The sequence below is a fragment of the Apium graveolens genome, chromosome 6 (genome assembly GCF_009905375.1).
Source record: "Apium graveolens cultivar Ventura chromosome 6, ASM990537v1, whole genome shotgun sequence".
Taxonomy (NCBI): Eukaryota; Viridiplantae; Streptophyta; class Magnoliopsida; order Apiales; family Apiaceae; genus Apium; species Apium graveolens.
The window spans coordinates 298,834,929-298,849,790 of NC_133652.1; the positions used below are offsets into that span (position 1 = coordinate 298,834,929).

At 35.1% G+C, this 14,862-nt stretch overlaps 1 protein-coding gene and 1 pseudogene across 1 annotated transcript; both read right to left on the reverse strand.

Annotated features, from left to right (window-relative positions):
* Nucleotides 1-3,168: 3,168 nt before the first annotated feature.
* Nucleotides 3,169-7,561, reverse strand: LOC141668445 (serine hydroxymethyltransferase 7-like; annotated as a pseudogene).
* Nucleotides 7,562-9,535: 1,974 nt separating this feature from the next.
* LOC141668446 (serine/threonine-protein kinase SRK2A-like) lies at nucleotides 9,536-14,632 on the reverse strand. Its single transcript, XM_074475333.1, has 9 exons — nucleotides 14,134-14,632; nucleotides 13,114-13,188; nucleotides 12,903-13,004; nucleotides 12,730-12,783; nucleotides 12,425-12,517; nucleotides 12,241-12,333; nucleotides 10,876-10,980; nucleotides 10,690-10,788; nucleotides 9,536-10,061 (listed from the first exon to the last, which is right to left on the reverse strand). Exons 1-9 carry the CDS (start codon nucleotides 14,251-14,253, stop codon nucleotides 9,747-9,749), a joined length of 1,056 nt encoding a protein of 351 aa, XP_074331434.1. The 5' UTR covers nucleotides 14,254-14,632; the 3' UTR covers nucleotides 9,536-9,746.
* Between the last annotated feature and the right edge of the window lie 230 nt (nucleotides 14,633-14,862).

Genomic DNA, 14,862 nt, shown 5'->3' on the forward strand with positions numbered 1-14,862 from the left:
TCAGAGCTGCATCCTGTTCTTATATATCGTGTAGGTCCAGTAAAATAGAGGTCTGGATGCTTCTACCGGGCCATGCATCTTCTTGTCTACGAGTCATGTTTCATTAGACTACTTATTCTAAATACAACAGCAGAAAAGAATACTCTCTCTGTTTCTTTTTAATAGTCGCTTGACTTTTCTTCAAAAAGTCCATATTAATTATCTGTGAGTGACTAACAACATTTGAAGAACGTAATAGTATTACATAAATATATTAACTGGAATGCTTAGAGGGACAGCTATAGATTATTGCTTCATTTCAGAAAGAGTAGCGGCCTGAGCAAGGTCAATAACAGCATTTGCAACACTCTACACAACACGAGAATAGCATCTCGTAGTTTATCTCAGATGGACTTGAAATTTTGAAGCAGCGCTTGAAGTAATAGCTATTAGCTAGCTAGACCTGGATTTCTAAAGCAGTAACTAATGGAGCTACTAGATTAAAAGGCTTTATACTAATGGAGTAAACTGAACGCTTAATAACTAGCGACCTGCCCCTCCCACAAACGATAGGAGACAATTCCTGATACCGGATAACTCTTGTTAATGTCGATAGTGAAGCAGCAAATGCAGGGGATACTGATCAAGAAACAGATTTGAAAAGCAGAACAATTCATGGGCTGCGCAATTCATTTTTTTCTAAAAATCATGCCCGAGTTGAATTGATGAAATAAAAGTACTTCATTGATTTACGTTTTCCAGATAAAATTAAAATTTTCAGTATAAAGAAAATATGTACCAGAAACAATTTGGTCATGCATGTTTGATTTCTTAACTACTCTTTATGTTTTCAAAAGCAACCGTAACGGTACTCTTACCAGAAATGTCATGTGTGTGCACTCTTCAGCAGCTCTGGAGAGAGAGAGGGAGATAGAGAGAGAGAGAGAGAGAGAGAGAGAGCGAGAGAGAGAGAGAGAGAGAGAGGTGCAGAAAAATGAGTTGCACCAGATTTTGCTCACTTTTACTCCGACGGAGAAGACTAGTTACTACATTCTCATCATCAATCACTGTTGTTCGTTTTCATGCTTATAGTGTTAGCTCAAGCCCTAATTCCATTCCACATTCCATTCGCATTCCCGAATCATATTTAAAATTACAGAATCTACTATCTCTGAATAAATCTGGTTTCGATAATGTCGATGATGCTCTTTCCTTGTTCCCAACATAAGGCTGCGGAGGCTAGGCTTTTGTTCGAAAACCTTATCAAGTTTAGAGAAGTTCAACCTAATGTAGTAACTTTTACCACCATGATTGATGGCTTTTGTAAAACAGGTCATACTGATATGGCCCTCTGGTTGTTTAGATTCATGGAAAAATCTGACTGTCAACCTGATACTGTGACTTACATCGCAATTATCGATTCTTTATGCAAGCATGGTCTCGTGGATGATGCTTTGAACCTCCATTCTGAAATGATGGAGAAAGGCGTTATACCAAATGGATGAAGCATTAGCTGTGCTCAATACCATCAAAAGTAAGAAGATGATGCCCACCTGTGTTACATATAACATTCTGTTGGATTCATATTGCAGGCAGTTGAAACTTGACATAGCTATGGATATTTACAGAAATATGCTACGTGAAGGTCTTGAACCCACAGTTGAAATCCACAACATTTTGCTACACGGGCTATGTGGGATTGGTAAACCAATGGAAGCACTGACCTTCTTTTATAAGATTCAAGATCAAGGCCATAAGCTAAATAATGTGACATTGGGCACCATGTTACATGGTCTTTCCAAGAACCACTATGTTGATAAAGCGCTGTCTTTTTTTCACTTGATGAGATGCAATGGTGTAATTCCTGATAGGGACGCGTATAAAATTATCATTCGTGGATGTCTTCGGAATAAGAAGTATAATGAAGCTTCGTGGTCGGAGTAATGTAATAGAGGGAAGTATGCAACCGCGAATGGCTGAGGCGGTGAGTCTGCGAGAGGGCACTGCAATGGACAAGAGCATGGAGGAATACTAGATGTATTTTTGAGTCTGACTGTAAGCTGTTAGTTGATGCAGTAAATGGAAGTATGGGGCGATCGTTTTTTGATACAATTGTTGCTGATTGTAGGGAAGAAATTAAACACTTTGAGGAAGTGTTAGTAGTGTTCGTTCATCTGCGAATACGGTTGCTCATATGTTAGCTGGAGCCACGTATTCTTTGTCAGGTGTTCAAGAGTGGTATCATACTGCTCCTGATTTTATTGCTTGTAACCTTATTTCTGAAGAAGTTTAATATATGCAAGTGCGTTTTTTCAAAAAATAAAGAAGTATAATGAAGCATGTAAACTAGTACATGAAATGGTTGATTGTGGATTCTTAGCGGATGCATTTACAACCTCTCTATTACAACAACTCTTATCAAAAGCACAGGATCCAACTCTCATTGCAATGCATCAAAAGTACTTGCATTCTGGTAAGTAACTTGTTGAAGGTCATAACATCTGGTAGTATGCCTTATCACACATTTCATGTAGCACAATCGACTAAGTTGCGTTTTCATAAATATCAATGAGTGCGTTATAAATCATGATAAGCTTCTCAAACAAATGCTCTGCCTCGACACACTTACTTTGGGAAAGCAGATCCCGGTGATGATGTTAAACAAGACATCAGGAACAGAATCACTAGCGAAAAAGCTAGCAACAGCAAGCAATGAAAAGGGCATCATTGAGTTGATTTGTATGACAACAGTCGATGGCAATAGTAAAGGTACATACATATACATTAGAGTGAAAGTTAGAAGATACAGAACTGTAATTTCGCACTAAGAATCACTAGAACATCAAATAAACACCTTAGAGCGACATCAGTAAGCTCATAAACAAAAACAGGTCTGCAATCTAGGTTGAGAATCCTACAGATACGAGATCCTTCAACACTTGTGAGATTATACAAAAGTCTCAAGAACTTCACTTGTACAAAAGTCTCAAGACCTGACTATACAAAAAAGTCATGAACCTTCGATAGTAATGCAGAAGTCTTCTACTGCTGATACATGACAACCTTCGTCCTATATATTATAAAATCAACTATTCAAGGACTTCATGATAACAGCTATACATTCAAGGTTAATGCATTTCAGTATATACTAGTATAAATCAAACAAGAATGAACAAACGACCTCGGATGTATATTGTATAAAAATAAAATCTGTATAAAATAGCACAGTAAACCAGGAAACAACACAACTATTGACCCAATGTCTCTGCTGGAACAAGAAAAAACAATAGTGAGGGTCCAATCATCCCTCTAATCAGGTTAAAATATACTTGCCAATATCTCCAAAAAATATTTTAATGTGCAGGAATATTCCGAACTATATTCACAACTATGCTAATCAACTTTTGGCTTGCCTGCATCAACTTCTAACTAATCCACCATACACGATAGTAACAAATATACTAGTACTTGTGGTAAGATGCAGGATCATTACCAGTATACTCGTATTTCCTTGTGATAAGACAGGAATCAGAATTTTATAACAATCTGCGATCTGCTGTATCAAATGCCAACACGAGAAGTTGATCAATATCCACATGTAGATGTGGTTTGTGTTTGCTCAATGTAACAGAGTCCATTTGCATTCAGCGACGATCTTTATACATCAAGCCCAGGCAATGCAAATTGAGTTGCAAAATTTTCTACCCTGGTGCGGAGTTCAACTATATCTTTGTTGCTCTGAAGCCCCTTTAAGGAAGTCTTCTGCCTCTGAACCAAATTTCCAATCTGAGCAGCCCTGAATAGAAAATCTGCCATCGTCTCAAAATCTGACTCTAGACAACCCCTTGACGTCATAGCAGGAGTACCTAAGATCATAAAAATGATAAAAAACGGTCAGACAACGAAATCTGAGAAAGGTAGAAAAAGTTATAGGAGATTATTTGACAAAGAAACAAGATAACTACTTACCGATTCTTACTCCTCCAGGAGTAATCATGCCATTATCATCAAAAATGGCAATTTTATTAAGAGTGATGTGACATATCTCACACACTTTTTCAAAGCTTTTTCCTGTATAAACATTAAAAAAAATAAGGACAAAAGTTATTATTAAGAGCCCAGCTACAGTCTACAGACAGTCAGACACCACTCTCGCAACTGCAGTACCATACAACTCTAATTTAAAACTCAAATTACGTGAAAGAACACTGCCTGATGAAGTAACTGAGAAGCAACATCTGTTGCTCAATAACAGCTCAAAAGTTCTTTTTGACAGAAAAAAAAAAGCTTGCCCAACAAAGTAACTCTCCTCAAATGGCTTTCTTACAATTACAACCCTATCACTAGAAAGCGACTTTCTTATGATGTTTTTCTCTTCTGGACAATTAAATTAGTACCTCTAAAAGTTTGCAAAGCAAAAGAATTTTCCCCCAAAACGGGCACTATAGCAACATCACCATATTGTTAAAACTAATACAAGTGTACTCAACATGGAAATAAGAGCAGCAGATAGCAACCGTATCAATAAAGGGCATACAGCATGATATTAGAATAAGGCGGTAGGCTTAGTATGGGAAAAGACGATACCTGTCAAACCCAAATTCCTAAGATCCCAGAGTAACAAATGATTATCAGTGCCTCCAGTGACCAACCTGCAGTTTTTCTTCAACAAAGCGGCCGCTAAAGCTTGGGCATTTTTCTTAACTTGTTGCATATATGCCTTGTACTCTGGTGTATCTACTTGTTTCAAAGCTATCGCAAGAGCAGCAATGTGATTATTGTGGGGGCCACCTTGCAGTGATGGAAAAACAGCAAAATTTATCTTTTCCTCGAAGTCGTATTTATCACCACCATCACCTTGATTCAATAGAAGCGCTCTTTTCTTCGGCTTGGAGCCCTTTCTGTAAAATATTATACCTCCTCTGGGACCTCGAAGACTTTTGTGAGTTGTTGATGTGACAATATCGCAGTACTCAAAGGGGCTTACACATTCCTGTAAAGGAACAACGAAGCTTCTGTTAACAGAATGCAGGCACAAAACAAAAGCACTTGCAATACAAAAGTCGGAGAGTGAAGCTTATACAAGTCATCCCCAACTAGCCACGCAGTCTAGGAAGCACCGACACTGATACGGCGACACGGGACACGAGGATTCGTCAATTATCAAAGTGTCTTGGATACGGGACACGGCAAAAAAAAGTAAAAAAAAATATAAAATATATAAGATTTGTATATGTCAAATATTGAACAACTTTATTCATAATAATAATAGTGTTTCCTTCATTATAAGTGATAAACTACTATAAAATCTATTCTACATTTTCATTCAAATGATCATCTTGTGTAAAAAGAACAACTTCCATTTCCGGTTCATCAAGGGACATAAAATTAGGGATAATATAAGATGGTTTGGACTTTTAAAAACTGATTTTGGGCTTTTTTAAGATGATTTTGGGTTTTTTTATATGGGCTGGGTCGGTGGGTCGTGTCGGTCGCGTGTCGAACCCGTGTCGGTAGACACGCCACATGGCGTGTCAGACACGTACTCAGCCGTGTCGGTGCCGTGTCGCCGTGTCGGACACGCGACATCCTTTTTGGAGTATCGGTGCTTCCTAGCACGCAGTCCTACATAGCATAATTGTGGTACACCCTAAAATATGGGCATGGTACGCCCTCCTATGAATTTATTTGGACTGTGTATCACTATATCACGAAAGAATATTGAGATCTTTGATAGTTTCCAGGAGGGGATTCCAACTGGGCAATTGAAGAATACATATCTACACTATTAACTTCTGAAATGAATATATATCTTACTTCTTTCATAATGTATTTCATCCTAAGAATAATAAAGCAATATTGCCAAAGTTAGAGGAATTAGGAGAAAGTTGTATTTCCCTAATTTATTAAATGACCTGAAGACACCAAGCGTAGTAGCCCTTGATCACTTACAAACTTTGATTGAATGCAGACTATATCAAAGTAGTTGCCACTAGCATTTACTTGTTTGAGTTGGTATACAGAGGTACATATAATTATAGAAGCAGATTAAATTGAAAATATCCTAATATGCAAAACAAAACTAGAAATAACATGACATGTGTCCTGGATAAGCCACTACAATAACCGGAGAAATGTTGTACTTTTTAATCGAGCAAAACCACTATCGCTCCAATCAGTGACACTGGTATCGACATTGTGAATGTGAAATAATTTAATAAACCATAAATATATTGGATAAATGGCTACAAAACAGTGAGGGAATCAACACATTTTTAAGAAAGGAGTCAACGAACAAAACAAAGGTACAGACTTTTATAGAGTTTTTGCATAAAAATTTCACCTTTGCAGCAATTAGACCGCTAATCTGAGCCATAGTCACACATCAACACCGAACCACACTTATCTGCAATCTGTCTAAACCTCACATAATCCCACTCTCTCGGATACGAACTTCCACCACAAATCAAAATCTTAGGCCTAAAATCAAGCGCCCTCTCCTCAAGCTTATCATAATCCACAATCCCAGTCTGCGGATTCACCTTATACGGAAGACTCTCAAAGAAAATCGACGCCCCCGACACTTTCCTCCCATTCGGTGTATAATACCCATGACTCGTATTCCCACCCGAAGGCGTATCCAACCCCATAATCCTATCTCCTGGCAACAACAACCCCGTATAAACCGCAAAATTAGCCGAAGTACACGAATACGGCTGCACATTCACCCCCCAATTCTCCGAATCCAATCCAAACGCAACCAACGCCCTTTCCTTACAAAGATTCTCGATTTCATCAATATACTCATTCCCTCCGTAATACCTAGCTCCCGGCATTCCCTCGGAATACTTATTAGTCAAATGACTCCCTAACGCCTCCATAACCGCTTGACACACAAAATTCTCCGACGCAATCAGCTCAATTCCCTTATACTGCCTTTCCTTCTCCTTCTCCATTATCGAAAACACATCCGGGTCCGCCACACACAACGGTTGATTCCCCCACCCCCTCACCGCCTTCCTCCTCATCTCTAAACTCTGATCACTAGAATTACCACTCGAAAACCCACTCGAATTACCACCCGAAAGACCCGAAAACCCGCCTTTTTTCGACACCGAATTGCTCGAAACCTCACCGTCTCTCCGCCTCTTTAAACACATAGAGTGCCCTAAAATCCGAAACTCCTCCACGTCAGCACTCCCTTCTTGCTCTTCTTCAACAACCTCGTATTTATTCTCACCGGTGGGGTCCATTAACTGAAGCGGAAAAGCGGGTACGGATTTGGACCGGGTCGAATCGAGGTGAAACGACACCGTTTCATCAGATCGGTGTGAATTTAAACCTAAACTCAAATTACTCGATTGTGATTGGCTCAAATCCATAACAAACAAAACACGAATATAGATACAGAGGTTGTGTGTATATAGATACAGAAGTTGTTAAAACCCTAGAGGAGGATTATGAAGAGGGGGAATAATATATAGATACAGAGGTTGTGTGTATGTATATGTGGGGGAATGGTGTAAATGAATGTGGGAGATAGAGGGGGATTGAACCTGGACTGGTTTGTGAATGCGGGTTATGGGTTGTAATTGTGACAAGCTTGTTGTTTTAGTGTGATTCATAATAAATAAATTTAAAATTTTCCATTTTTACACCGTTGTTTTTTAATAATTGACGTTTTGATTTTTTCGCATATATTTGAATGAAAATATGTGTTAAAAATTGAAGCGTGAATGTTAGGAATACAAGACGGTGCAGAAGCATTAAACGTATTTTATTCAGGATAATTCAGCTGTTTAAATTCGGAATTTTAGAGCACGGACAATGAAATAACCCATTTTTTACGAGCAAAATGTGAATTTCGGCTGAATTGCTTCAATATATTAAATCACTTTTTAAACACATTTTTCTAGAATTTATGTTGGCAAAACATTAAAAATAATAATAAAATATAATATGGAAACAGAAGAGCATGAGTTGGCCGAACTCAGTTTTCCGGGTTTAGACCAGTTTTTTAGCTTTCGGTCCAACGCTAATTTGGCTAGACAGATTCATTTCACGATTTTTAGCTAGATAAATTCATTTCATGATTTTCGACTTGGGCCTGCGTCTAAGTACTCTTAGGATTATCATTGTGATATTCTATAATTCATGTCAGGGTTATGTTGATAGCATAATAACACTTTCGAAAATTTATCGGGTTGCATGTAAATGAGTTCGGACTCCTGATTAAAAATAATTAGGGTCAGATATTAAAATAAAGGGTATATTTTATTGTAAAAAATTTTGTTTCGTGGAAAAAAAGTAATGTAAGTTTGATTTTTAAAATCTGCTGATTTAATTTCTTGTAAATGATGGTTTTTTATAATAATTATTTTTTAAAAACATGCATAACAAATTAGATTAAATATAATCATATATTATAATACTTACATATTTGATTATTGTTTATTTTTTTCATTAATCATTTCGATTAATTTTTTGTTATTGTTTAAATCAACTATTTTGATTAATATTTGGTCATTCAGCTATTTTATAAATGGTATTTCAAAAGTCTAACTTCTGATTCCTTATTTTTATAGCCATGCTTACTAGAAATTTCGTATAATTAACAAATTACTAAATTTAATAAACTAGTTGATTAATAAAATAATCATTAATATTATATATATAGAAGTTTGATAAGAAAACATCGTGTGCTTTCTTACTTAGCTGCGGTTTGGCTGTCATTTCTTGCTAGGTGTTGATTGAGTTTGATGGGTCTTGTGGTCCCCTTTCACGTTTTTAGATATTTTTTTGGTTTTTTTTACGAAGTTTCCTAATTTCCTTTGTACGTGTGTTTTTTATATTTATCATTTCTAATGTTTATCATTCATGTTTTTAGTAACTTACTCCCTCCGTTCGAAATGTATTTCTTATATTTACTTTTTGTACTGTTTATGTTAAGCGATTGAGTACTAATTTACGTCTAATCTATAAAATCAAACATAGTTATGAGTGATTTTGTTGAATTCGTATTTATGAGTACTTTAATAAACATAGTTATGAGTGATTTTGTTGGATTCGTATTTATGAGCACTTTAATACAATAAAATTTTTATATTTAATACTAATACGAAATTAAAGATATTAACAATCAAAAGTGTGCATTGACAAACGTGTCACAAAGAGGAAACGTTTTTAAGGACGGAGGGAGTAATTTATTATTCCACATTTTTATTCATTTCACCACTATATACATCTTTTTAAATCAAAATATTTTGTCTTTGTGACACAAATCCAAATAATTTGCCAGCTTATATTTATGCTCTCTTTTTTATTAGTGTTAAAAATTGTTGTATTATTATAAAAAGTACAGGTGAAAAAATTATGTTATTAAAATTAAATAATTATTTGGTAAAAAAATTTATATATATATATATTTTGATGTAAAAAATTAAGAATAACAATAATTTAATGAGATTTGACGGTAACTTTTCGTAAAAACTGAAAAACAATCTTTTTGAAAAATATGTGAACTTGATTTCTTTAACAACTTTTAGGTGAAAAACACTTTTCAGATAAATAGCATTTTAAGAACAAACCAGCGGCACAGCAACAGTAATATTGTCAATCTCACACATGCAATTCACAAACCTAAACAACACTATCCAAGCACAAAATTTACAGAACATGCAGATATAAACACATTTTTTACATCTATGAAACAAGTTTGAGGTTCATGGAAAACGAACTAGATTTTTAGATAGATGTCAAAGTCTCTCTTAGTTTAGAGGGACTTCCCCGCTTTGATGAGCTTCCTTTACTACCTTATCATACTCATCCTCGTCCTCGTCCTCATCGTCCACCTCATCTTCTAAATCTTCTTCTTCCTCTCCCCATCCAAAGCCTCCAATAGAACGTGAAACCGGAGGAGGATTTTTGGCCTCTTCCACAATCCTCATTATGTCGTCCACACTTTGCAGAGAAAATGCTGGGTTTTCCTTACGGTAGTACATGACTTGAGCTGCTTCTGTCAATTCCCTCGGCAAGTTCTTCAAGAACCACGGGTGGCTCTTGATTTCTTTAATTGTAATCCTCTGCATCAACATTAGAGTTAGAACAGCAATACTCACTCTTTTTCGTTCTCACCAGTTTCAATTCTTCGGTATTGACTATTAAGTCAACAGAAACAAAGATTACAGCAGAAAGGATGCAATCAATATTTTAAAAAGAAAGTGTGAGTTATTGTGTTGTGTGTCTAATTGTCTGTATATACACAAAAGTGACATATTAGGCTTATATACGGGTTTCCTTGGTCTTGTCCTTGGAAAAGGCACTCAAGATTTCCAACCGCAGCTATGAGTTACACACCCTAACCTCCGTCAACATTTCTAGAGCTTCAGCAATTTATCAAAGCACATTGCACTTACAATGAAAGCTCCTCTATGTATCTAATGTCTTAGTGATGACTGTGACATAAGAATCAAGCTAATTTACTAAGTGTGCATCTTCAAGGCAATCATTCCTAACCGCAACAGATAAGTATAATATCAAGCTATGAGCAAGTACCAATACAAGATTGGAAGAAAACAAGAGAGAGATACACATGTACAAGTAAAAAGTACTGTTCTCATAATATAAGTAATGCACAAGAAATATATTAAGTAGCTCTCCAAATATTTAAGCAGTTCACAACACCATTTCTCAGCTTCCAATCAAACGTACCCTGTTTGAACTGGCAACAAATATACGAGAAAGAAGATTCCTACAATCTTGTGATATGTGAACATAGTCTGGAATCTTGTACTGAACGGCCATTATCCGCTGGAGAAAGATGAGATGTAAAAGAATCACAAAACAGTAACTGACAGTTGCATCATAGTATGAGAAGAAATGAAAGGTAAAACTGACCTGAATAGTCTTTCTGAAATTTTTTGGATCCTCCTGATCTTCAAATGGGTATGCTCCGACGAGCATAACATAGAGTGTCACTCCACACGACCATACATCTGCCATCTACAATATTACGCACAATATCAAACAATGGTTACTGGAGAAAGAATTCAACTTTTCACATGAACAAAGAAATTAAAGACAGAACCACAGATGTATAAATAAAAATGTTTTACAATATCTAGTTCAGTGCTCTTACCATGGTAAAGCATCTTTAAATATATGCGGAATTAAATTACAACATATAGCTAATGATAATTATGATATACTGTATAAAATCACATGACTGTAGGAAAGACATAAGTTTGCTTGTACTCCAGTATACAAACATTTCTCCCAGTAAGGCCTGTGAGATAGAGTGCAATCAAATAAACTCGAAAGGGTTCATGAGCACGAAAAAAATGACAACGCATACTTATCGGCTTTGGAACCTAAAGTGGTTCCACTCGACACTTCAAATTTAGACCTCCCACATTTTCATAATGTGTTGTCCACCGAACCACCACACAAAAATTTACACGTATAATAAAAATAATAATACAACTAATTGAATACAGTGATACATATTACAAAAAAAACACTGATAAATAAAAAGGCACATTATTTTTTGGGAGAAAAATCAACTGCAATCATAGATACAAATTGACAGAAAGCAGCAAGCAGAATCCTATATGTTTGCATCATCAAGTCAGAAAACCTCCGAAAAAGCCTTGGATTGCAGTGTAAAATTTATGATATAGCTAAATATTTTTACACTAAACTACAACGAAGCAGATAAGCAAGAAAGTTAATTGAATTGTCCAATTTCATTTGACTAAATAAAAAATTTGATAAGACATACAGAGATCCATATTCCGAGTCTATTTTCACATTAAATTTTCCTCTTCATTACGTGCCCGTTTGGGAAATCTTAAAATAAGTAGCTTACGACTTAAAATGAATAAGTGAAAAGTAGAAAAATACTTATAAGTTAAATAAGTGTTTGGATAATTTTACTTATAAGTCAGAAACTTTTTTTTCTTAAATGAACTAAAATAAATAATTATTTAATATAATTCTCTTAATTCTTGAATTTTAAGTTTGGTTAACATTTAAAAATATATATTTTAAAACTGAGATTAATAAATAAGCGAAAAATCAAAATAAGTTGAGAAAAAGTACGTCATTACTAACATTCAACTTATCAGCTTATAAGTTATAAATTCAACTTATAAATTGGGTCGACAAACACTCGTTGATAAACTGTTACGGACTTATAAGCCATAAGTAGCTTATAAATTGGTTGCCAAACAGGCTAATGATATATGGAAGTACATAAATTACCTTTCCATCATATTCTTTGCGAGAGAGAACCTCCGGAGCAATGTATGCTGGAGTACCAACAGTTGATTTGGGTCTTGAATGCAGCAGGGATGACTGCAGAATAAAATAAAAGTGTTCAAGTAGAGACTTACAAATGACTTCCAGTATACAACTCTATGCAAACAAAATTAACATTTAGTCATACCTTTGAGTACCCAAAATCACATATCTTTAGGCGAGGTGCAGGGCTCCCATCCAAGAGGGTATTCTCCAACTTTAAGTCCCTATGACATATTTGCTAGAAAATATACTAGCTAATCAATAAAGTGAACTTTGTTGCATATAGAGAGTAACATTATAGAACATAAACAAAATCACTTAACTTACTCATAATCGTATCAACTTATGAACTTGCATTTTTTTTCTAGAAATCAATTAAAGACATCTGTAGTTATATACACACGCAGCACAAAACTATACAGTTTGGAAAAAAAGATAAATTCCTCTTACCATGGAATGACAGTAGTTGACCCCCGATATTAACTGCTGAAAGAAGTATCTAGCCTGAAAATTTGATAAGAAAATACATTAACCAAACAAAAACTGATAGAATTACGACCAATTATTAGTGCCTAGGACAGGAATATGATATCTGCAATATTAACTACATTTATTCAATCAACCTCATCTTCGCTAAATCTCCCTGCATTGCAGATGCGCTCAAAAAGTTCTCCACCAGCTGCATACTCCATGACAATAGCAAGGTGGGTAGGGGTGAGTACCAACTGTAAATTTAAAAACCAACTTAAATAAGACAATCAAAGTGCACATTCACCTTTACCCTGATGCAATATGATATAGATCAGCAATAAGGGGAAACTGAAAGATACTTGCCTCCTTGAATCTTATAATGTTCGGGTGCCTAAGTGATCTATGATTTATAATCTCCCTTGCAACATTCTCATCAATCTGAAATTGCAGAACACGAAAATAATGTCAAAGCTCAACTTTAACCTATAAAACATGATATATGGAAGAATCCCAACTCAAAGAACTTGACAATTGTCATAGTTTATTGATCAATTAAGAAGCACGGATATGGGTGTTGGGATGCATTTAGTGATCAATTACGAAGCAAGGATGCGGGTGTGGAGATGCATTTAGTGATCAATTAAGAAGCAAGGATGCGGGTGTGGGGATGCAGGGATACATTGATTCAGTAAATTAAATAGTATGGGGATTCGGGTGCCCGGAAATATGGCACATATAATAATATTACAAGTATGCATTTGATGCTATGAATGATAAAATTCATTAACAACTCTAATAATCTTAAGCAAATTGAATCAAATACTTGATATAAACATCTAAAACACAAGAACTTAAACCAAAATCAGATATGTTTGTAACACAAATTATGAAAAGATGAAATTTATTTGAGATTTTTGAGTATCCAAGTATATCCAAGAATCCGATTATCCGATACAGGGGTGCACGAACGGACGAATCCCTGCTTTCCTTGATCAAGAAATCTTATTTTGAAATTTAATAATTTCATGCCACTATCTCTCAATCATATAATCATGCAAACATCATATAATATTACAATCAGTAACACTAAAGTGCAAATGAGTGAGCTTTAACATAGTGGGTTGACGCATTCTAAAGGCAAAATACCTACCAACTTCTAAGCAACCCAAACACACTCTATAACAAGCATGCATACATATTAACAACTAAAGTGCACCAATATAAATCTACTCTTAAAAACCAAAAGAACACAAACAAACATATAATAAACATCCCAAAAAGATCAAATAATAAGCATGCATCCAAATTAACAATAAAGTGCACTACAGAATAATCATACAAATCTACTCTAAAAACCAAAATAAAACACACACACACACACACCTTGAGTCCTCTTTCAATATACTTCATTGCAACAAGCTCTTTAGTTCCTTTATTCCTCATAAGCCTTGCTACACCAAAATTCCCAGACCCAATATCTTTAACTAGCTCATACTTCTCCATCTTAACACAAATTATTAAAAACACCAAATTTATAAAAAAAAACAAAAAAACAACTTTTATTACACACTAAATGAGCTTTTTGCAACAAAACTGATCAAGATCACAAAAGGGTATTCCCCAAATCAATCCATAAATCTAAATCACAGCTCAAAAACTTGAAATTGGGGTTTTCAAATTTGGGGATTTTAATGAGTAAAGATACAATCTTTACATATATATACAATCTTTACACGGCTCTATAGTCTTGATTGAGAAAGATTTGATTTAGATAGCTAAAGGGTGTGTGTGGAAAGTAAAAGAGAAGTAAAATATTCTAAGACAGTTTACAGGAACCTATAGATACAGATCAAATGTATGTATAGATAGAGACAGGGACTTGTGTAAGGAAAGAGACGAGAAGTGTCAAATGTTAATATCTCACTTGTGAATTAATGTCAAATGTTCATGGGCCCGATTTTTTGTTTTGAAATGAGTAGGCCAGGCCCATGTTATGTATAGTCATCATATAGTAAAACAAAATCATGTCGGCATAATTTTTATACATGGAGATATAATAATTATTTTAGGAAAAAATAAATATAATAATTTTAATTTATTATATGTTTATGA

Coding starts and splice junctions, on each gene's coding strand:
- LOC141668446 (XM_074475333.1), bottom strand. CDS start 14,253: ATGGAGAAGTATGAGCTAGTTAAAGATATTGGGTCTGGGAATTTTGGT. Junction 13,005..13,113: donor ACATTATAAGATTCAAGGAG/GCAAGTATCTTT, acceptor TTAAATTTACAG/TTGGTACTCACCCCTACCCA. Junction 10,789..10,875: donor ATTTCAGAAAGACTATTCAG/GTCAGTTTTACC, acceptor ATCTTTCTCCAG/CGGATAATGGCCGTTCAGTA.